General features: G+C 46.9%; 1 protein-coding gene across 3 annotated transcripts in view; it reads left to right on the top strand.

Annotated features, from left to right (window-relative positions):
- Positions 1-24,884, top strand: part of LOC119431233 (gamma-tubulin complex component 6) — a 314,121-nt gene that overhangs the window by 253,592 nt on the left and 35,645 nt on the right. For all 3 annotated transcript variants that reach the window (XM_037698710.2, XM_049657249.1, XM_037698709.2), the window contains exons 15-20: positions 6,328-6,469; positions 7,670-7,826; positions 9,122-9,159; positions 10,530-10,662; positions 17,672-17,726; positions 20,105-20,266. In XM_037698710.2, coding sequence (XP_037554638.1) covers positions 6,328-6,469; positions 7,670-7,826; positions 9,122-9,159; positions 10,530-10,662; positions 17,672-17,726; positions 20,105-20,266 — 687 coding nt within the window. The remainder of the gene's footprint in view (positions 1-6,327; positions 6,470-7,669; positions 7,827-9,121; positions 9,160-10,529; positions 10,663-17,671; positions 17,727-20,104; positions 20,267-24,884) is intronic.

Raw genomic sequence — 24,884 nt, 5'->3', positions numbered from 1 at the left:
CGGCTTCGTAAAGCCTTAGGCCTAATGAGTCGCTACCCTGACAGCAATCGGCATCCAAAAACAACACCCAAAATGGGTGCAAAACAGGCAGCCGCGAAGTGATATGAGCTCTGTGAGGTGGTCTTACTCCGCTCGGTGCACACAGCATCCGAGTTGACGGCGCCCACCGTCCCTGACGGTTTTGAACCGCGGTGCCAGGCCGCAATACCAGACAGCTCGTAGCGGCACCTGTGGCCCAAGACCACCCGACTCTCAGAGCTGCAACTTCCAAAATCAAAGAGATAGAAGGAGCTATTTACATAACAAATTCGGACCACCCACGAGGTTTCCGTACTCACCTGCTTCAGGTTTGCCAATGCTCCGCGGGCACTAAGCCTCGCTCTCCCAGGATGCAGACCACGTGGCTCTCGTATCGACGTGTTCTTCAAAGCACTTGTGAAAAGGCTTAGCATCTTGAAAAGTTCAAACACGCTACAGCAACCGTTGCCTCGCTCAAGAAAGCACGCCACCGATGCTAGCGATCAAAATACACGCTATGAATATGCTTCATTTCAAACAAAGGTTGTCCTGAACCAAGCAAAACTCAAAATTATCGTCCGATGCCCTAAGAGCCCCACGTTAAGCGCCAGATGTGCAAACAATTAAAAGGGCATTTACTGCGCCTTTCATACACTAATGCCTGCTAGCCGAATTACTACCCATAGAGCATTCACATGGGCGCACGACAAGTCAAGGTAGTCCGACTCACTGCGACCGGATAGCGAGCGAATATGTTCGCCCCATGCTAGACACCACCGCCTACTCGTTCACGTGTACGATCACGCGAACGGTGATGATTTCGAACAATCTGTGTTAGTCAATTCCGATGTCGTGCTCCTTGCCCTTCTCAGGACGGTCCTGCGAAGCAGGCCAGCGCACGCTCGAAGAGGATGCGCGCTGCTGCTCGCCGACGCCACGCCTAAGAGGAAGACCCCGCTTCCTCGTGCGCCCGACTAACCTAGCCGTTAGGTGACGTTGGCAGCACAATACCCGCGCCATCTCGTGTAACATCTACGCCGACCGTTGCCGGCGCTTAGCTACACAGGGAAGCCGGATTACAGGAGACACAAGAGCCGTGCGGGAAAAACAACATCAGGGGACGCATGAGAGTCGCGCATCCCCACAGCACACAGCTTGCGTTCAAAGGCGTCCAGTATAATAATATTTCGTTTTGTGTCAGAAGAGCATGCTCTGTCGAAGGACCTTTCTGAAAATCAAACTGCGAGGGTGTTATAATGTTATGCTCATTAAAGGGTCCCTGAAACGGTTCAGACAAATTTTGTAGATGCGTTGGGTACAGATACAGTAAAACATTCGCACCACAATTTGTGTGAGGCATCTCAGATTAAGAGAGCTATGGACAATTACAAGTTATAGCCTCCTACACAGCCATGATTTTTCTCCTCAACTCCTTCGCCAAGCGATCGGGGCTAAGCTCCGCCTTCACTTGCTCTGCGTCATGATGTGACGTCGTGTCTTGTTCTTCCGGTTGTCTTGAAGCCAGCACGAGAAGCCTCTCCAACCTCTCTGCTAGCAGCCTGGCCGTCGATCGCACGCGAAGAGCTCTCCAAGCAGCGTGCGATGCGAGTACTCTGTCGCAGTACTGAGCGTGTCCAGTATTCGGGTAACCGTAAGCGAGCTGGGCGTTTTGACTGATGGGTGGAGGTGGAGGCATAAACTAAAGCCCCTACATACTACTATTGCTGTGATGAAGGAGCTTCAGCGCAGACGTACGTAAGCGGCCTCATCGGTCTAAAGCCAGGGGCTTTAGATCGTTCCGCATGGTCTAGCCACCCAGTGGCGCAGAGCTTAACCTGCCAAACAAATAGGTAATATCGTTGAAACCAAGTGTAAAACATTTTAAACATCTAGAAAAACAATGTATTCTTGATTATGCTCCTGCCAAAAATGTACACCAGCAGCAAATAAGAATACACTTGATTACTGCTATATTAGTTCTGTGTTTTTTTTATCTCTGTGTCACCAGGTTGCTGCACCATCCAGTTCATTTACGTTTGCGCCTCCGCTCATCCCGTAAAACGTCCAGGCGCAAGCTCGAATACCGGACACGTGATACACTGTTGTGGTGTATAGTAATCCTTCGGTGTGTAGTGATGGCCGCAAACGCGTAGATGCTGGTGCGGATCGGATACTGACAACCAGCGCTGCAGCCACTTCGCTCGCATGTCAGCCTTGCAGAAGGATGCGATGTCGCAGTGTGCCAGAAGTGCTTTCAATAGTGTAGTGATACATTGTCCTTGTACATTCCCTTTTTGTCACTTTCTTTTTATAGAAACAAATTAACTAACGTTTCAACTATTATGAACAACATTTTTTCAACATTATGTTAGAAAAATGATCGATGAGGCGCCCTGGGCAGCCAGTCGGATAGCTCGCCCTACTGATGTCATGTGGTCAAATCACACCAGCTGGTCAGGGGCGGCTGAAAACTCAGTCGATTGGCGTGCTTTGATTGGTAGCAATGTGCCTCTTTAAACCTCATAATAAATTACAAGCTTTACGCGGAGTGCTCAGATACGTCAATTAATGATCAGAAGGACCTACCCTAACAACTCGGTACGTTTGTACAAAATCGTCAAAATTATTTCAGGGTCCCTTTAAGAAAAGAAGTCATAGGAACATGAATTAATTTTTCTGAACCTTTCGAAAATACTGGCAAGAAAGATATAGGTCTGCAATGGGAAAGCATGTTCTTATCTCTACCTTTGTGTAGAACTACGTCTTTAGCAACCTGTAACGGTTTCTGGAAAAAATCCATGAGCAAGAATAGCATTAAAGACGTATTCCAGTACAGGGGCAATTATGTCAAGGACATATTTAATGGGACGGATTTGAAATCCATCAACGTCACATGCAGTTACTGTTTCTATGGATCTAAATAGGCTGATTATTTCGTCTACAGACGTCGGAACCAGGAAAGCACTTCCCTTGTGCCTTTGACCCTGGAATTGTGTGCACTTTGGATCATACGCCCGATTTGTGAGGGGCACGGAATAATTTAAGTATTTGCCAAGACTACCTCTAAAATTTTATTGCTGTCTATGCAAATCTCTGTTAATGTACTCGCCTCATTTCCGCAGCACTCAAGGGACCTATTCACGCTTCCAGCTTCCACGGCCCTAGCTTCCACTCTGGGTCCGATTTTCTCATGACATTGTGGTTAAAAAGGTTGTTTAAATTTTGTTTTTCGCTCTGAAATAGACTGTTCACCTTATTCTTTTGTACTTTAAAATCTCTCCTGATTCTGCCCTTTGGTTCTGTGCCACATTCACGCCTGCCAACTCTTACAATTTTATCGTGAACTGCCCGATTTTTAGCGCTGAATTGTGATTGTTGTGTTGACACAAATATTTTACAATTTCTCATATATACTTTAGGCAAAAACAACTTTAAAAAGAGACAAGTAAAGTTGCTAAGTGCTTTCTAATGGCCCAAATTTTCGCATCCATTGATTATACAGGCATACCCATGTGGCAGCGACATTAACTGATACAGGGTTTGTATAAAAAGTATCGGGAACAATATTTTCCTGATGTGACTGTACGACGCAGCGCGCTCGCACCACGCATGCGTTGTTGTTGGGGATGTTACCTTCAAGACACGATGTGACCATGCGCCATTTGCCTGCGAGCATTCGTTCAGACTAGATCATGTTTTTAGTGGACCCCTGTCGAGTGACTGGGTGCAAGTGCAAAATGCTGCAAACTATTGAACATCAGTACGCCATCAAATTTTGAGTTGGACTGGGGAAATCAGATACAGAGACGTTGGGCATGATTCGCCATGTGTTCAATGGTAAAAGCATGTCACAAACTGCAGTTTTTAAGTGGCACCAGCTCTTCAAAGACGGCCGAGAGAGTGTGAAGGATGAGACCCACGCTGGACGACCGTCGACGTCAAGAACCTACGAGAACATACAACATGTGCGTGAAGTGCTGAATTCAGACCTTCATTGAAGTGTGTTAATGGTCGCAGATGAAATTGGCAGTGATAAGATGACAGTGCACAGCATTATCACTGCAAATTTGGGGATGCGAAAGATTTGCGCTAAACTCGTCCCGAAGGTCTTGACGGACGAGCAAAAGCAGAGGCGAGTGTCTGCTTGCGAAGACCTGCAACACGTTGAAGAAAACCCCGGCTTTTTGGACAAACATAATCACGGGAGGCGAAGCTTGGATATTTGAATGCGACCCGGAAACAAAGCGGCAAAGTTCCGAATGGCACACTCCGGCATCACCTCGTCCAAAAAAAGGCTCGAATGACCAAATCCAGAGTAAAAGCCATGCTCATCATTTTCTTCGACGCAAATTCGTCCACTACGAATTTGTACCTGAAGGGCAGACAGTGAAGGGTGCTTTTTACCTAGAAGTGCTAAGAAGGCTGAAGAGAAGGGTCAACCAGGTGATGCCAGCCATCGCCGGAAATTGGAAATTGCATCACGGACAATGCAACCAGCCACATCTGCACCAAGGTCAGCGACTACCTAACGATAAATGGCATTGCGACGATTCCCCAACCCCCTTATAGTCCCAACTTGGCACCAACAGACCATTTCCTATTCCCAAGAGTGAAATCCTCCCTCAAGGGCGCCACCATGGGACTCTTAAGTGCCGTCAAAGAAGCTTGTACATGTGCCCTTAAGGACCTTCCGGAATCTACGTACTAAGCCTCCGAGTCATGGAAAAGCCGTTGGCAAAAGTGTGTCGACGCTCAAGGGATGTACTTTGAAGACTTTTGAGGCATTGTAGCAATATCTCCAATAAATCTATTTTTCCTATACTTTTCTCAATACTTGTTATACAAATTCTCTAGAACCAGCATATAACGGCAACCGAATATGTGGCAGTCATTACAGGAATTACTACATTAATAATCTTCATAGACACTTCAGCTTGTCTGAGGCACAGACCATTGTTGCTGGGACTATATACAGTGTAGCCCGCTTATAACATAAGTCGCCGGAGTCGCGAATATCTGCACTATAAGCGGTACCGCACTATAACCAAAACAACGATTTTCAAGCCCTGCACGTATGCAAAACATGTAGACCAAGCATGTAGACACGCTTTGTACTATCGCGTGCACGTTGCAATTACGTTTGCGCCAGTGAGCTGGCGAAAACATAATCGCGATGTAGCCGGTGCTCTTCAAGTATGACAGCTTTTGAATGAAACAACTGTTTGCCGCAACTGCTGCGGAAAAAACCGTGACTGCTATCGACGCGATTATAAGCGGCGGCTTTACGGTGCTGAAGGCACGCGCTCGACGCACGCACCTAGTCTGGACGAATCAATTAATTCGCTGCAACAACTGCAGTCGAAACCGTGGTCGCTATCTATGCGATCATCGATGGCAACTATGCAGTTCTTTAGGCACGCGGTCGACGCGCGTACCGAGTAAAAACAAAACTACTATTCGCCACAACCGCTGCGGAGAAAACCGCGGCCGCTATCGACGCGATCGTGGATGACGACTACGCAGTTACGAAAGCCCGCGGCCAATGCGGTGTTATGCGCAGCGGTAAACGCAAGAATACAGGCTTTAAAGACACAAATAGGCTCAAAGCGTTCCGGCGTTGCTGTCATTCACGTACAATTTCAACTGATGGCTGTGGCAATGCGGACTCCGCCGCTTCGTTTCGGTTGAACGTTAGCGCCGTTCTTGCTCTTTTGCGTCGTACATTTGCAGCGCTCCCTGCTCACCGAGCTCTGAAAGTAGTCCGAATTAACCGATGTTCGGCCAAATAAGTCTGAATTAACGAGAGTTTGATTGCATTGAATAATGCATACGCCGGCCGGGAGCACGCACCTTGTTGAGAAGCGTGCTCGCTGCCGCCCTTGTCACCAAGATTTTCCCGCGGAAGCCTCATTATAACCGGTATTTTGTCTCACGCGGCTGCACTGTAAGCGGTATGCGTATACATGGAATTCTATGGGAAGGTAAACGGGAGTCGGAAAAGGCCGCGTTTTAGCCAGTTCTGCACTATAAACGGTTACATTATAAGTGGTTTATACTGTATAGTAGAAGGCCTGTTCATAGTATCCCTAGAGAACAAAGTCTGTGAATCCTTAATAAACAGCAGACATATTGAATAATCAAATAATTTTTAGTGTTTCCTTTTTCTTCAATGAATTTTAGTAATTTTTGCCTTCCACTGTACTGGTTTTTTTTTTTTTTTAATTCTAAGGTTGGGCAAGTCTGCACATGTAGAGAGAGTGTGCACGGGCTGCACTGAGCCATGTTTTCAAGCAGGGATCTGCTGTGCAGGATGGAGCTGCTGAATCGGGTGTGCGTGTCCTACCTTGTGATTGAGCTGCGGCTTTACGACCACCTGGAGGCACTCACCAACTACTTCTGCTTTCAAGATGGCGAGTTTGGACAAGCACTGTGCGATGCCATATGCCACAAGGTGTGCATATAAATGTATCCCAAGGGCGATGCTAAATAGTCCCTTGCTGGTTTGTTGTGAACATTGTTACTACTGTGGTTGGTTTATAGAAAGTTCTCACTAGTGAAACTTGTTGGATATCTATATTGCACTTTGCCCTTTATACATCGGTCAGCAGCTCTGTAGGCACACTTCACATTAATCACACAAGCACTCCAGTTAATGTGTGCAGCTCCGAAGTAATCTTGCACTGCCCTGCAGTTTCAGTCACCCTTGCATGTACTTAGCGACACTTGCAAGAGAAACTGAGACGGAGGCAACATACACAGACTTGCCAGCCTCGCCGCCAAAGTGATGTTGCTGGGCTCACTCCATTTGTGTTCACGGAGAACCTGGGAGTACATGGGCACTTCTGCATGCTGGCAGAAGCAACCAAATGTAGTCGTAGCCACAAACATACTGTGTGGAGTTTAATGCCAGCATAGCATAGGAGACAGGGGACATGTTCTTGCAAGTGGTTTACGCATTCCAGTGTGGGCATAGTGACATCGTCATGCAGGTTAGCATGTTTTTGCACCTCCAATTAATGCTTAGGTGAAAGTAGAAGTGCAAGTTAACAGAAATTTCAAACCTGATGTTTGAAGTAGTATACCTCAGCAACTTGTCATTTTACAAAATGCATTATTAACTCAGTGAGTGTATAGACCTGGCTTGCCAACAGATTCGCTCAGGAATAGGATTCAAATATAAAATGTTGCCTCAGTTTATGCAAATCTGAAAACAGCAAGATGGCCATCAAGTTTGGTTTGATTAATGTTTCTCAATATGGGCAGTACAAGTACATACTACAAAGCAGTGAAATTGCATTTGTTTCCTTGTGTTTGTGCAGCTGAAGTAGTCAACATTTTATTGGCCAAGAATGTCTGTCTGCTATTTGCCTACACTCATTGCCGGGGCTTGGTGGTTAAGACAGCTTAGCATGAAACTACAACTCCCTGCTGCAGTGGCCATGATCGGAGAACAAACTGAACCTGCCACTTGTCACGAACAGTAGTCTAAACTACATAGTTCTTGGTGCAGTATAGGTATAGTGCCTTGAATATATTGATTAGTCTGCCGATCGCCGGCTGCATCCAACAAGAGATGGTGGCACAGCCAATGACCTAAGTCGCGTATGCAAAGAAGCACAATTGATTGAGCTTTGCTTTCCATCTCATGTAGCTCAAGTCACCCATGCGCTCACCAGCAGAATTTCTCAACCCAAGGACGCTCAACTGGATTCTCTCTCAAGCCTTGAGCTCATCTCTGCGTGGAGAGAGCGCAGAGGCAGCAAACCTGCGCCTTGACGCATGCAGCATTCCTCTTGTCATCCCTCCAGGTAAGAGCTTTGCATTTGCAATCCAGAAATTTGGTTTCTTTCGAAGTCACAGTCCAAGTGACAACACTTTTTTGAAACAGTATGTAGTGCAACATACTTGACATTTTAGTAGCTTAAACTTGTTCTCTTGTCTCCCACTGGCACTATTCACTCTTTAATGGTAGACGATTTGTTGCTCATGTATGCTTTGATGTTCACTCTCATTGCCACAAAGAGCCTAGTGTGAGAAACACAATGGTAGCCATGTATTTCATCGCTAGGCAATCTGAAACATATGGATGGCTGCAGGAAGAGCAACAGAATTTTACTGGATAAACTATTTTATCTGATTTTGTGCATTTTTCTTTCCACAGCTGTTCTGAACTTATGAGGTGAAATCATATTTGTCATTAATAACCAACTTTATGTCACTTTAAAAAAAGCTACACTATATGGTATAATCATGGTTTTTGTCAGGCATCAGCAATGCTGTGGTACGATGGGGCTGTTTGTTGGTGGCTACCATAGTCATGCCCTAAATACGCCATTATAGTAGCTTTCAATGTGCAAGGAAAACCACAGGTTTAAAGAAATGTGGTCATGAAAGTTCCATCCATAGCCAACCAATTCTTCAAAGTAAATTTTTCAGACCCGCTGAATTATTCATATTTGATAGCATAAAATGAGCATAGCATGGAAGAAGACACACTTAGGGCTGACAACAAGTCTTTTTCATGCTAATTTAATAACATGAAACTCACCCAAGCTTCCGTGCTTCTTATATGCAGACTTGGTTGCCGCACTGCAGTGTGCTCCATAGGCAAATGCAATGTGCACCATGGTGCAACTTGGTAGTGAGCAATGCATTGGAATGGGAGGTACAGCTTGGCATATTGAGTGGTACTGTCACTGGGAACTAAATACCATCTCTCTTGATTTTTTCACTTGTATAAGCTTCATTTCCCACAAGTGTTCATTACTGAAAAGGACATTCTGTGTATTGGGGAACAGCACAAAGATGGTACCCAGCAAGAGTGGTATCTGTATTCACTAGCCTTGCTAGTAGCTATAACCAGTTCGTAATTGTGAGCCTCTGTCTCGCTTTGGAATGTTAAACTTCTTGAGAGGATCAGAAGAAGAGAAAGGAACAAAGAAAGGCAGGGAGGTTAATAGACGGATTGGAGACCCTGCATAAGGGATTGAAAGAAAGAAGGTAAAGGGGGGTTCACGTGCACAGTAAGAGACAAGTGTCTTTTCAGGTCAAAAGAAGCAGCTTTGGGGCTCACCTGCTTTCCTTTCTTTTTCTGCATAAACAGGTCAGAACATCCTGAACTGCCTTTCAATGAGCTACAAGGTAAGCTATATGGGGGGTGTGCAGGGCTATCATTGCAATTTTCTCTAGAAACAAGCATTCTTTAGATTTATGTTGTTTTCTATTCCTCAACTAATAAAGAAGCTTCGAAACAAGCTTGGCTGCCAAGTAGTGTAAAAAATGAAGGAGATAATATTTTGTGTGATGGTGGCACGCATTCGCCAATGGAAGCACACAAGAATGTTGTTGTCAGAACGCTCTCTTGCGTTCTGAATGTGGGAGGAATGCCTTCATTCAAAAGAATTGTGCTTTTTACACAAGGACACTGCAGCATAACATGCAAAAAAAAGTGGCAGAAGAACCGTCATATTTTCAACCACAGCAGGTAGCGATTGAGTGGCAAACCGAATCTGAAACAAAGAAAGAAGAGACATATTTTAATCATGGCAAGTTTGGATTAACTGGTAAACTGATGCAGGAACTTAGATTTGTGAATTACAATCGACGAATACTTGGATAACATCAACATGAAGCCCCAGTTGATGCTCGCAGACCATCAGTGCCAGGACCAATGGTCCACCCTTCAGCAGCGACATTGCAAAAATGCTTGTGACTCTGTGCAACAGGTTTTGTAATGAGCTCTTTGCATGAGGTTCCAAGATGCAGACACAAAATGCAGACAACTCATTCGATGCTTTAGTGTAGAAGAGGTGCCTGAAAACGGAGTTTGTGTCCTTGAGAACTGCTGCAGTATTGGCTGTGCTTTAGTTCAACGAGAGCGCAGGTGGCATCAAAAACAGTTCTTGAGAAGCTGGAGCATGAATATGGAGCACTGACAAAAAAGCATGTTGAATGAACAAAAAAGGCAGGCATCTCACATGCACAGATAACGGCTCCCGACAGCTCTAAAACTGTTGTAATGGGGCGCACGTGCATAGACACGTGGCACTTTTCTTATTTTGCGTGCTACGAGTAAAGCTAGGAAAAAATAATTACAAAGAACACAAATTACAAAAAAAAACTGCTGAATGAGATGATTTAGGAAGCAAGCTTCGCCCTTGGAAGTAACAACCTGAATGCAAAAATTAAGACTTGTTTAATTAATATTGGCTAATCACCCAAGTAATTAATGCACAAATATTATTTTGATTGTGGAAGACGCTGCATGCCAATGCTTTCATAATCGTATATTGTGCCAGTGTTCTTTTACAGCTTGGCAAATGTTAGCTGGGACGTTTTCTCCGAAACATTGATAGACTACATCACCATAAAACCTTTTCATCTGATTGCGATACATTATCGCATAAATGCAACAGAACGAATTATACTTGAGCTGGGCTTTTCACCATGTGATGCGCTCTGTCATTTGAGGCTGAGAAGTGATGAACAGGGCATCTTCATGTGGCCTTCAGGTGGAGTGGCCGCTCAGCATGGTGATCAACCGGGCTTGCCTGCTGCGCTACAACAAGATATTCCGCTTCCTCCTCAGCTTGAGGCGAGCCCTGTGGGCGCTTTCAGATATCTGGAGCCGTCTAAAGCCATCTGGTGAGCGTGCTCCGTTAGAACATCAGTGCCTGTCCTCTGACCCCTTTTAATTTTGGCGAAAAAAATCTGTTTTGCTGTCCGAGTCCCCGGGACCACTACACCAATGTTAGTTCCGTGAAAGAAAATTTAGCCTTTGCCAAAAAAATTAACTCTCCATTGTGCCAGAACTGGTTATTGCGAATTGCGTGAAAATGGGCATGTGATGAGATTCCAGAAAGAGGCTATTGTAGCTCTTGTTATTACCTAGCAGCGTTGGTGCTGTTATCTTAAGAAAAATAATCGCATATACGGCACATTGTTCAATAATGCTCAACTTTTAATTTTGCTCCACATGTGTAAAAGTCAGAATTTTCAGATTTTCCCAGAGCCTTGCCACATATTAGGTTAACAAGTGCGCTAAGTGTAATTGCCGAGAGTGACGTCAAACGCTAACCAAAAATGCTCAAGTAAGGGCATGTCTCTAAAAGAGCAATAGTACAGTAGAACCCCGCTGATATGTTTTTTACGGGACTGCAAAAAAAGAGAGAGAGAGAGAGCCTTGAAACACGTGAGCCGAAAATCGGAAAAATTGAGAAGTAATAGTAGTGATGAACTGCACACAATTTTATTTTAATTTTTATGTTTTAAAAAAAAGTCGCAGTTTCGCCCAAAAGGCAAAGCATCAATTGCGATAGGAAATTATTAGACAGCTATACGAAGTAAAGATACTGGTTTTATCATCCGTATAAACTTGTAAACATTCGCTTATTAACTATATTAACAAACATGGTGTCAGCGTACACAGGCAAACATGAACACATAGCACTCGGTGACTGCGGATACTCACTGTCAAAAGGCTGGTGTGAGTAAACGCAGCAGCAAACAACAGCAAGCGAAGTGACCTTCGTGTTGTCTATCGCTTCAACGCAAACTGAGCGGCAAAAACACAGCACGCACAACAGTATGAGTCGTCGGCACGCCCAGACTCTGCCCCCAAAGCAGATCGCTTTCAACACACGGCCCACGCAGCCACGCAGTACGCAGTTGATGCCAGAGTACAACGCCGCCCCCTGTCCCTCCCCTCCCCTCAGTGTGTCGAGTGGGACGGAAAACGTGGGCCGGCGCACGTGCGACGCGTTCGTGCGTGTTGGTCGCTGATCCCAAGCCAAAGAGGAAGCGGCTTCGACCTTTTGCTCCCAAATCACCCTGCCGTTCGGTGCCGTTAGCATCGCGACACTCGTGCCATCTCTCGCAATGCGCCGCAACCACTACGACCAACGCTTAGCCACGCGGAGAAGCCGGATTACAGGAGACGCGAGCTATGTGGGGAAAACATCAGGGGACGCGTGAGAGTCGCGCATCCCCACATCCCCCCAACCTTAAATCACTACACATACTCCAGCGAAACATGTCACACAGTCTATCAACGCGCGCGTCAGCGAACAAAAATAAGTACATGCGACAGTGGCCGCGCCGAGGAAATGTCCACACATTATCCACAACATGCGAGCCGACATATTCTCTCGGATTCACCGCTGGCGTCCGTTGGTCACAGCACCACCTCTGCAGATTCGATGGCACGACTACAGCCCAGGACTCCAGAAACGGCGACACAGAAGTCGGCACAAGCAAGCGTCGCTGGCGCCGAAGCGCCCTGCCGGCTCTTTTTCCAGCCGCCGAGGGTTGCGAGCCGGACACAGGCGGCCACCGAAATCGCTTCGCCAAACTGACCACAGGCATCTGCATCGCCTGGGGTAGCTCGATTGTAGTCAGGGGCAGCAGCGCTGACGATGTGCAGGTGTCAACAAACCAGGGGTGACTCCGCTCACGCTGCGTACACTCAACGCACTCGATAAACACTAAAGTAGTGCAAGGGAGCGGAATTCTGCATGCGCATCGCCCACGTGGTACGATGTTCAATTTGGCTAGCAAAATTTCGGGCCGCATTTCAGATGCTAAGTTCACGTGAACTAAGCTTACTTTCTTGAGTCGAACGCGTAATTTCAATTCGTGCGAGGCGAACTAATGAGGGAAACAATGTGCGACACCTCAACACCACGGTCCACCAGGTTCTGTCCGTCAATGTGCAACAGGCGGCTTTGTAAAGCCTTAGGGTTAATGTGTCGCTACCCTGCCAACAACCGGCATCAAAAAAAAAAAACCAAATGGGCGCAAGAACAGGCAACCGCGAGGGGACGTTAGCTCTGTGAGGTGGTCCTACCCCATTCGGTGCACACAGCATCCGAGTTGACGGTGTCGGAGCGCCCAGTGCAGGCCTCAATAGCTGTCAGACCGTGGCGACACCCGTGGCCCGCAACCACCCGGCTCCCTGAGTCGCGACTTCCGAAGTCAAAGAGATAGAAGAAGCTATTTACATTAAAAATTCGGACCACTCATGAGGCTTCCGTACTCACTCGCTTCAGGCTTGCCAATGCTTCACGGGCGCTAGGCCTCGCTTTCCCAGGATGCAGACCACGTGGCTTTGTACCGACGAGTGTACTTCAAAACACTCGCGAAAAGGCTTAGCATGTTGAAAAGTTCAAACAGTGTTCAAAAAGTTCAAACAGTTACAGCAACCATCGCCTCGCTCAAGAAAGCACGCCGCCGATGCTAGTGATCAAAATCCATGCTAGGAATACGCTTCGGTTCAAACAAAGGTTGTCTCGCACCGAGCAAAACTTATCGTCCAATGTCCCAAGAGGTCCACGTTGGGCAGCCAGATGTAGTGTCTCACACATGCTCTTAAGACAAAGGAACGACAACACAGTCGTGCAAACAGTCAAAACGGCATTTATTGCACCTTTCATACACTAATGCATACCAGCCGAATTACTACGCATAGAACATTCACATGGGCGTGTGACAAATCAAGGAAGTCCCTCACCACGACCAGATAGCGAGCGAATATGTTTGCCCCATGCTATGACACCATCGCCTAGTCGTTCACATGTACGGTCACACGAACGGTGGCATGTTCAAACGATCCGTGCTTGTCCATACCGGTGTCCTGCTCCTAGCCTCGCGAGACGGTCCCGCGAAGCGGTCCGGCGCACGAGCGAAACGTGAATGCGTGTTGGTTGCCGATTCCAAGCCAAAGAGGAAGCGCGTACGACCTTTTGGTCCCAAGTCACCCCACTGTTCGGTGGCGACAGCATCGTGACCTTGTGCCATCTCGCAATGCGCTGCAATCACTATGATCGCCGCCGGCGCTTAGCCACGCGGAGAAGCCGGAATACAGGAGACGCGAGCTATGCGGGGAAAACATCAGGGGACGTGTGAGAGTCGTGCATCCCCACAAGCTTCAATGCCCACTGGCAATTGTGCCTGTGTACTTCTTCCTGGACCCACTCTCTTTTTCTCAGTCTACTGCCTGCCTCGTCTCTATGTACGTTTGGGCTGAATGAACAGTTCCATGTGTGAACCCGACTCGAGTCCACCTCTAGAAGTTTTCAGATATCTCCTTTTGCCAGGAAACAAACTATGACACTTAAAATACGCATGTGTACAAATTCACACTTTAATGTAACGCTTCGTTTTTTCCTATCAGTTTGTTGCTTCTTGGCCACATCAGAACCCGTTTATGGCCTAAAAATAATGACCCTAGCAACTATAACTACAGAGAAACCTGCTTATAACGAACCTCCATATAAGGAATTCCTGGGTATAATGAAGTTATTCTATTCCCCGCCATTACTCCATAGAAGCACATGTATTTGAGGCCTCTACGTAACGAAGTGGCAGCGGGAGACCCCCTCTAAATAACGAATTCTCCCCGCCGACAACCTAGAGATTTCGCCCCAAATTTTGTCATTTTTGCGCGAGCAGCAACCGGAAGCACTTTCTCCGTCGCGACTGAATGCGAAGCGGCGGTGTCGCGCTTCGCGCGCTCGAATTTACAGCGACTTTGAGGCGAGAGCGAGCGGACGTGTGCGTGCGAGCATGAGAGAGGCGGGCCTGCACCCCTCGACCCGGCGATCTTGCCGCCGCGGGCATGACCTTTCCCCCTTCCTTCATTCAAACCTGATCCCGCCGCTTGCTGCAGCTGGCCTAGCCCGCCAAGCCGGCACTCTCCTTTTCCAGTTGATGTTGCCGAAGGGAAAGAAAAAAAAACTTTTTTTTTTTTCAACACGCTGGCAGCGCCACTCTTTGATTACTGCGCAAGTCTCTGCGCTTCACTTCACTAACCTGACACTAGGTGACACTATACGATGCTACGACGCCATTGTGTCGCTCGCTCTTTGTTTATGACACCGCGCGCTTGTGCGAAACAACACGCGTCCACGCATCCAGTACCTGGTGTGACATTCCAAGGATGAGTGCTTCGACGAAGAAACGTAAGATATTGACTCTTGAGGACAAAATGGCCCTCTTGGACACTGTTTCTGAAGGCTGGGTGCACGTTACAATCCTAAAACGGGTGCGCGTTAGAATCGAGTAAATATGGTAAGCGTTTCTTTTTCGAATTTTCGTGCCGAACCTGCATATAACGATATTTCAGCAATTTGTCAATTTGTTATATATAGGTTTAACTTTACATGCTCGCTCATTTCTGTGGTTAGGGCGCTAACATAAGTTTGGCCACTTTTCTGGCTTTATTACTCCAATCTCACGAAAATAATGCAGCATGTTTTTACAGATTGAGTCAGGACACATGCAGGTATGACCGCTATTTTTCACCATCATCTGCCCTCCCTTCTCTGAACCTAACATTACTTTCCATTCATCGTGACGTAGAATTAAAATTTTTGCACAACATAATTAACACGTTCTATCGTACTTCGAACAGAGTTTGCTTATCTTTCACCAAGCCTTCTTCTACACGTAACTTCCATGAGCTGAATCGTTTCCCTTTCTATGCTCGTACAAATACTATACTTTCAAGGACAGCTTCTTTCCCCACACTATAGAGGTATGGAATTCCCTACCTGGCTGTCTTCGTTCACTCCCGATAAGCGAATTTGAAAGTGCTCTTTATGAAAACCAGCGTGTGTAACTGCTTGAGCTACGTTTGATTTATGCTTTGCGTCTATATTTCAGTGTTTCGCTGCTGTCTGTATTGAAGAAAATGATTTTCCAGTGCTTTACCTGTTGTACTAATATTTGAATTTGCTGATGTTGTAAGATTCTTTGTTCAGTTTCACTTAATTTTGTTCACCCCTGTATTAACCCACTCCTGCAATAGCCCTGCTATAGGGCTGCAGTATGTACAAATAAAAATAAATAAAATGTCTTTAATGCTGGAGAGGTTAAAGCAAATCGAAGACGGCCTTTTTTAATTGATTTTCAAAATACAGTGTAGACCGCTTATAACGTAAGTCGCCGGAGTCGCGAATATCCGCACTATAATCGGTACCGCACTATAACCAAAGCAACAATTTTCAAGGCCCGCACATATGCAAAACATCTGCACCGAGCCGCCACGCGTATGCGACAGTCGAGGAATGCGGCTAGAATGTTTGCATTCAATTTACAGTCAAATCTCGTTAATTCGAACCAAATCACGCGGCGACGCCTCAGACCGCCATTGCGCCGGCACTGCCATAGCTTAGGAGAGACCCCTCAATGTCGCGCGCGAACAAAAAAAAAAGAAAGAAAGAAAACGTGGCGGAAATTTCACCCTCTCTCAAACGGCAAGGTCGCCGATTCTGCGTTGCGCCGGAACATGCGTGTACGTGCCGACGTCTCAGCCACGCTACCGTAGCCACGCGTAGAGAATGGCAGTGTACCCTTCTTTCTCCTTACGGCGTGTACCCTCCTTACGGCAGTGTACCCTTACGGCGGCGGGCGCGCCCGGTGACAGTCTAAAGTGAGGGAGGTACGAGGAAGGGCGAGGGGAGCCTCCAAAGCGGCGGAGTTGCCGAGGCGAAATCCGCTTCCCTGCTGTCGTCCTCCCTCACATTTCACGGTCTCTGCATGCGCCCTTCCCCGTGCCGTGCCGGCGCCGCCCACTCCCTGAAGTTTCGTTTACTGCCGTTATCGTGAAGCGAGCTACGCCGGCCTTGGCAGTTTCATGGCCCTCGCTGGAAGTGCCTGCCATGATATTTCACGACTCGCACTCAAGATTCCGGTTTCAGCCTCACTGGCTGTTCGTTCGCACCACGTGCCCTTCTCCTCCACTTCGTCTCTCTTTCTTCCTCGAGCACTCCTTGGGGCGGCCGTTTGAGGGGAGCGTTCGCAGTCTCCGCTGACTTCTGTACTCCCAGGCAGCCGCACTGTAACCGGTATTTCGTTTCCTGCAACTGCACTATAAGTGATACGTGTATACATAGAGTGCTATGGGAAAATTAACGGGAGTCTGAAAAGACCGCACTATATCCGGTCCTGCACTATAAGCGGTTACGTTATAAGTGGTCTATACTGTATTGCATTTTCAGAGACTCATTTTTGGATAGCATTTGATGTCATTGTCAGCAATTTTATTTAGCACACTTGCTTACCTAATATGTGGCAAGGCTATCAGAAATTTGGGAAATTATGACTTTTATAAACGTGGAGCAAAAAAAAATCTAAGTTGAGCATTAATGACCATTGTGCCATATTTGCGATTTTTTTTTCTTAAGTTAATAGCACCAACACTGCAAGGTAATCAAATTTTGTGTACGATTATTGCGAAGAGCGACAACAACGGTAAGAAAATATTGCGGCTTGTGAGCATTGGTGATTCATTCCGAAGCACTGTCCGATTTAGCTTTGAAGTGAACCGAAGGCCTAGCGACGATATCGGCGCCGTCGAGCTATCAGCAGTGGTGAGGCTGCCGCACAGATGGGTCCCGGTCTCACCCTCTCTATGGCAAAGAAATGTCGTCATTTGCAAGCAAAACTGCCATCGAACGGTGGCCGCGAACGGCAAACATTGAACATGGACGGCAAACATGGTGACAAATGGCTGCTGGTTCGTTGTATGAAAGGCCATGTGACAATGTTTTGCTCAGCCTGCACTTAAGCCGCAGCAATGTCTCTGTCAACATGCTGGTTGTTGGTGTTAGTAACCTAACATTGAAGTAAAAAGCACATTGTTGTACTTCCTTAGCACTCCCCAGGAAGCCAGACTCATCACTGGAATTCAGGCAACTTCAGCTGATGAGGTAAGTGAGTAAAGATTTGGTTTTCTTTCATTTGACTTACCATTTATTTTATTTTATATTTTTTATTTTTTTAAGCATTGAAATTGCAAGGTTTCATGCATGTGAGAGGCACTAAGATCAATAGCCAGCAACACCTCCACCGGTTTGTAACGAATAGAGCTCTGGTAAAACAGGGAGCACTACTTCAACGTTACGCGAATCCTTGAGAGAGTGCGTCTGCTTGTGATACTATCAAAGGAGAGTACGCAAATGTGGACAGCAGACTGCTAGGGCAATGTTTTGTGCTGAGGAAGTCAGCGCTGAGACTTACGAAAAACCTGCGTTACATCCTGCAGGCAGGAGGTGCATCAGTGCAAGTGGTTGTCACACATTCATCTTTGTGATGGGTCACGTAATTCATATGGAGATGATCTGGCCATGCAATCTCCTTCTATGAAGGGTTTTAAACTTGTGGGGTCTCACACGTGCTCTTGGAACAAAGGAACGACGACACAGTTGTGCAAACAATCAAAGGGGCATTTATTGCACCTCTAATATAGGGTCCTGCATACTTTGCTGCATGTGTTCAAAAAAAGGTTTTGCGCTCACCGCTGCACTTATTAGTGTGGACGTGACTTATTTTTGGGATTTCTGTGCAGTTGTGGCAAGGAATAGACAACCAAAATTAAGCTTAATAAAAATTGAATGTTCTGCTTACCTCAAGTACCTACATTTTACTTCTGAGAGAAATCTATCGCTACCGAAGGTCGCTTTGGAGAAGGCACTACAGTGGAATCTCGTTGATGCAATCTTCATGGGAAAAAACGTATTATGCAGAACCGTATCAATGAGATGCCACTGTACAGTGTTTGAAGGGAGGTGTAATGTGGGACGTTTTGGTAGCTGCGAAATAATTTTTTTTTTCTTTCAAGTAGTGCTTGCAACCAATAATTAACTTGTGCAAGTAACATGTACTCCTGATTCAATCCTTTTTCATGAAGAAATGTATCATTACTGAGTGCACAATAATTAGATACTTAATCACTCTGTAATTATGGTGACTCATCATAAAATGCAGAAAGAGTCATTCTACCACCTTGACTTTCTCTTAGTGGACTCTGCAGCAGCTTGGCATAAAATTATGTAAATTTCATACATTTATAAACGATCGATCATAATTTGTGACTGAAGGGGATATATCGAACATTTGAAACATCAAATAGTACATATTCCATTCTATTCGGTGATATTCGAGTACTCGCACACACCTAGTAAAAACGGCCCATGACGATCTCAGCTTGTCGACAATAGTTTCAATTTTATTGCGATAGCAATTATATGGGCACTCCAGGTGAATTTCCACTGTCTTCGTCGCCGCGATGTCCCACATAAAGTCCTAAGTGTGCCATATGCTGTAGGTGCGAGCGAAGGCTTGTTAGGATGAGCTGAGAAGGATGGTGGCTTGATGCAGCGGTGTCTTCTCACGCATGCAAGCGGGGGGAGCGAGGAGTTGCGCGCGCTAGGAGGGGCCCAAATAAGTACGCATCTCCTCTTCTACTCCAGCTGTGGCGGCCGAGCGCGTCCTGTCTTGGTAGGCAATCTGCATTGTGTTCGAAGGCTAGCCGACCGGAGTTAGCTGATGGCTTTGTGTGCGCTGTGTTCTCGCGAGCCTAGTTCGCGTTGAAGCAAGGGGGAATTCACTCGCCACTGCTGCCGCTCTTCATCACATCAGCGTTCTGACAGTGAGTGTCTGCGGTTGTCGAGTGAGATATGTTCGTCCTTGCCTGTGCATGCTTGACAATGTGCTTCTTAATTTAGTTACGAAGCAAATGTATACAGCAGTTTATGCAGCTGATAAAACTACTAATTTTACTTCGTATAGCTGTCTAATAATTTGCTATCGTAATCAATGCTTCGCCTGTCACGCAGAACTGTAACTTTTTTTTAACACAAGCTGACATATCAAGAGGAAGCTGTGCAGGGACTAAGTAGTCCTTCCGTATATATTGTCTTCAGGATATTGTCACACACACCTCACGTCTTTCGCTAGTATTTCACTAGCGAAAGACCTGAGGTGTGTGTGACAATATCCTGAAGCTTTTAATTACTAAAGTTGACATGAGTAGAGCAGGCAGACACCGCAGCAGTCGATGGATGTGTCTAACAATCTTCATGCAAGTTTATTGAGACTCACGTGACCCCTGTGAAGACCCCATCATCAGCTAAATATTGCATTTGGAAATCAATGCAGGCCATTTGGTGTACAATCTCAGCTGGTGCTGTTCTTAAAAGATGCCCACTGAGGGTTTACATAGATCTTCCAAAGTTTCTTTAATGTATACAACAGTTTCCTCACATGTTCTGTGATCTTTTCTGAAATATACTCCCTGGTGGTGCAGGCACGAGATGCTACATTTTGTGCACATGGTCCAGTCGTACGTGGGCAGTCAAGTCATGCAGGCATCGCTTGCAGAGCTACGTGCCGTGCTCAACAAAGAGGCACAGTCTGTTGATGACCTCCGCAATGCCCACTTTGCCTTCCTCAAGCGGCTCAGCCAGCGGTAAGAACACAGTAGGCCACAGAATATGGCTTAGTTTTGCTTCGCTGTTCGTGCTCACTGCTACCGTGCATGTCTCTTTTAGAGACTACAAACTTTTGGGATTTTGTAGCAGCTCAGATAAGCTCACTGCTTTTGTGGTTCACATGTGCATTTTCTTGCAAAGTTAAAATTATTTGGCGGTATTTTATGATAAGCTTAGCTTGATATTACATTTCTGGCAACCACCTTTTTTTGGGTCATCTTAGCAAGTGAGGCAGATAAGGTGGTGACTTTTGTGATTCTTCACGAGTCACTTAATTGACGTAATAGTTCAGCAGAAATCCGCTAGGTGGAGAGAAGTAATTAAAGGGAAAGTGACACATCCACCCAATCGTAGCAATTGCTACAAAGGAGGGTTCCTCGAGAGAAAAGCCTCGCAGTTGAAGAAAATTCGTCCTGGTCGGGGACTCGAACTCGGGACCACCTCCTTTCCCGGGGCAGCCGCTCTACCATCTGAGCTAACCAGATGTAGCATTCTTATTAAAACATTGTAATGCATAATTCCTGCTTGTGTTTCCTGCTTATGAATTTCACAAGGGAAGCTGAGATTATCTGTCTCCATAACTGGGGGAATATTCTCAAAGGCAAAGCTGAGAATTTTCATTGCGGCACGTGTCTGGATAAGGAAAGCGCCTACACTGTGTGTAGTCATTGACAAATTGAGCTCCTCCCGTCCTTCCGCATCGGTGTCTTCTGGTTCCTCCTGGCATTCAGCACCATTGAGCTGTGCACCAGGCTTCCCTCAAAAATTGAAGGAACGGCTCCCGTTCGAAGTCGAGGCACTTTCTTCACATCTATTAGGACATCACATTTGTGTTTGCTGAAGTACGTAATAAAAATAAGGTGCTTCTCGAAGTGTCCACTTATTTGTCCATTGCTTTAAGCACTCACTTACTTGCTGGAATTTTTTGTCGCCACTGGTGCAGTAGCTGTAGATCAGATGGCACTGTGAAGAGCGAAAAATTCTCGCGTCCTTAGCCATACCCAGATTTACAACCGGAAACAAAACACTTCATCATTTTCTATCCTGTTGCTCAGTCTCTTTACGCACAAGTATCAAGATACCTTGTTCCGTCAGGCATGAATAAACATATTGCAGACATGGTAAACAAAGTGTGTGGAACACGAAAATTTCGAACCTTCATGCCCTCGCAGACGTTCAGGCATGAAAAACAAGTACTTCTGTTGTGTATTCTTGTACAGCATTATTTATCACCTGTTTCCTCTAAAGACATGTAAAAATGTTTCGCATACGTGCAGAAAAGGTGGTGCCATGTTTATTTGTGCTTTTATTGTTTGTGTGCACGTATTTTTGTGAGTTTAATTGCTGATAAATTGAGACGGCTGATGTACCATATCTGAGGGCCTGCGTTTCTAGTAGACGACACGCTCTGTGCGTGCCACACTGCCCGTTCCGGGCCGCCGTCGCCGCCGTCCTCAGCGCATGCGCACATGGAAGCAAGGTGTTGAGAGGTTTCCACACGTTTCGGCAGATGGCGCTTAGAGATGAGAATAGTTGGCTGGCAGCAGAAAGGAAGGAGAAAGCATGTGCGAAAGCACGAAGAGGAGTGGAGGAAGAGAGCAAAGGAATGAGCCAGACTCCCGGCTTCCACGTTGCACGGTTTGTTCCGAGCAAGTGCGTTGCGCGACGGCGGAGTCGGCGCTCCTGGTTATCTTACTCCGTGGACGAAGGCTCGGGATCGCGTTGATTGCGCGCCTCGTCTTAATCGCATCTCGTCATGTGCACCTGCGTGGCTGCATAGGGTAGCAACATGGCAGCGCCCTTGCGGTTCCTAATTTGAATAAATGGGTGCTATGGGGAGCTTTTCCTCTAGAGTTGGTTATATATTAACTCTATGGAGATCGCCAACATGGTGACGCTTGTGTTGATTGCACACAGAGACAACGTCACTCTTGCGCAGATCCTAGCAAGTCTGATCACCTCCAAGCGTAGTATGATGCAGGGCATTATTAGAGAGAGATTTTTTTAAGCCTCAGTAAGCGGCTTAATATATTGTCACGAGCTCTTGCCATGAACCACGGCTGCCACGCAGACAACCAGGGGGAAGAAAGAGGAGAACGCCGTGAGCCAAGCTGCCTCGGGACTGCGCTCGAAACGCTCTCATCAACCAGATTCATCTGGTTTGACATTAAACACGTCGTGTGTGACATTTGGTGGAGCTGGGCTGGGTAACTCCCACGACCTACAACGGAGCCATCAGCACAAGAACTTTGCCGAAGCCGTCGCCTCGCCGGACTTTCGCCGTCTCACTCAATCATGGCCACCGAGCAAAACACCCTCACCAGCAGTGCCTTGGTGAGCCCAGTCCCTATCCAGCACTACCGAGAGCCACGCACGTTCTCGGCGAAGGCAGAGGAAGATGTGGGTGAGTGGCCAACCCATTACGAAAGTGTAAGCCAATACAGTAATTGGAGCGCTGCCAGTCAGCTTAGGAACGTTGTTTTCTTCTTGGCCGGCACGGCGTTGGTATGGTACGACAACCACGCAGACTTGCTATGTGGACACGCTTCGCTGAAGAGATACAGAAGTGTTTCAGCGACTCGGACGCAAAGAAGAAACGTGCGGAATTCACATTAACCCAGAGAGCTCAAGTACCTGGCGAGACTTGCACTACCTATATTGAAGAAATTTTGAAGCTGTGCCGAACCGTCAACCCTCAAATGACAGAGGAAGATAAAGTGGGGCACCTCTTAAAAGGAATAGCAGAAGACGTGTACAACTTCCTCATTGGTAAAGAGAACTTGAGCACCATATCAGAACTGATACAGCACTGCCGTACATTCGAGGTGCTGAAGACTCGCCAAATTACACCAAAGTTTGGACGGCTGGCCAACGTAACAACCGTAGCAAGTGTTGAGACGAGTCCTCCGCACCAAGGCCTTTCGTCCGCCATCCGCCAGATAGTCCGCGAGGAGCTCCAGCGGCATGACGAACAGGCGCGTTATGCGGCGCCACGTTGCAGCTTTTCCGTTTTCCGAGACACTCTTTGGGAACCCCCGTCAGCTACTTGGAACCACTCGGTGAACGTCGCGGATCTTAACGGCTTCAGAGACGAACCGCATTACGACACGACCGAACCACCACGCAGTGATTCGCCCCCTCAGCGTTTTGATCCACGCCCACGCAACTTTCGTCCACGAAGACTTGCCGCTACCTACGACGTTCAAGGGGAAGAGCCTCGTTACCTTCAACCGATGTCTTCGGAAGAATACTTCAATCCGCACCAACTATGCGGTCTAGCGGTCATACACTGCATACTCAGTGGCCAGGAGACTCCACTTCAGGAAGCCACTTCCGAGAGGACTGACGCACCGCCCAGGAGACCTACGTTGGAGAAGCAAGAACCCGCAACCGCTACCGCTCCCCTGCCTCCGATCGTACTCTGGCGCCATCACCAGCCTCTGAGCCTCCCAATCACCATCCCCTCGGCCGCGATTCACGTCACCATCGCCTCGGCGCCGTTTCGTGTCGCGCCTGCTGGGAAACTAGCCAGTGCGGCCGATGGAGGTGAGGTCGCTGGAAAATGTGCGCTGTCGACTCAACTGCCTCCAACTATTTTCATGCTTAAGAATAAGGTTCATGTACTGCATACGATAGGACACAACACATCAAGGAAAAATACAGGTGAAAGGAAAGAGCGTCACTCGCAACTGACTTTATTCCGAGAAAGCATCGCAATATATAGCTGAGCTAACACATGCGTGGTAAGGTTCCACGTATCACCAGATGAGTCAATAAGAATCATGTGCTAGTTTAAAAAGCATCTAAAAAATTCAAACTCTGCGCCGGGCAACACCACTGACGTATCGCTAATGCAGATATCTTTTTTTCTTTTTATGTAATATGCCTCGAGCATTTCTCGTGCCAGCACCTAGTTGCTTCTACCCAGAATGCTGATCTCTTTAAATCTTGCGTTACATTTACATGCTTTGCAGTGCGCAGGTAAATGTGTCGAAAGGTTATTCTTAATGGAAAGTGTGTGCTCTCTCGCTCTGTCGTTAACACATTGACCCGTTTGGCCGATGTTAATAAAACTTGTTGTTGGGCTAGTTGGTACATTCTTCATACAACGGTTCATGTACTGATTGATGCGGTCTCTACAATGGCTTCAGTCGACTCGGGAGCAACTGTCTTGGTCATGAGTGCAGGGTTTAAAGGCCTTCTGGGACACAAGGTTGTGTTTCGTTGGGACCAGTGCACAAGTTTCCGTGGAGTCAGTGGTGAATCATTATACCCGGTAGGTGTGTGTAATGTGGATGTGTCTTTGGGTGGGAGAGTTTTTAATGCAGAGTTTACTGTTCTTCCTCGCTCCTCGCATGACTTGATTCTGGGGATTGACATTTTGCAATTGTGTGGTGCCAATGTTGACTGCCGGACGGGAGAACTCAGTGTCGACGCCAGTGTTTCGCCTGTGCTCTTTGAAGGTGCAGCTTGCCCGAAGAGTGTGTTTTGCGTATCTGATGATACAGTTGTGCCCGCATTATCCGCGATGCGTGTTGCCGTCGCCTGTTCATCTCCGACTCCCATCTCGTTCGATGCTGCAGTGGAACCTGTACA

This window comes from Dermacentor silvarum, chromosome 10 (assembly GCF_013339745.2).
Source record: "Dermacentor silvarum isolate Dsil-2018 chromosome 10, BIME_Dsil_1.4, whole genome shotgun sequence".
Classification (NCBI taxonomy): domain Eukaryota; kingdom Metazoa; phylum Arthropoda; class Arachnida; order Ixodida; family Ixodidae; genus Dermacentor; species Dermacentor silvarum.
The sequence above is the reverse complement of the archived record's forward strand: the minus strand, read 5'-3'. Positions and strand labels throughout refer to the sequence as shown.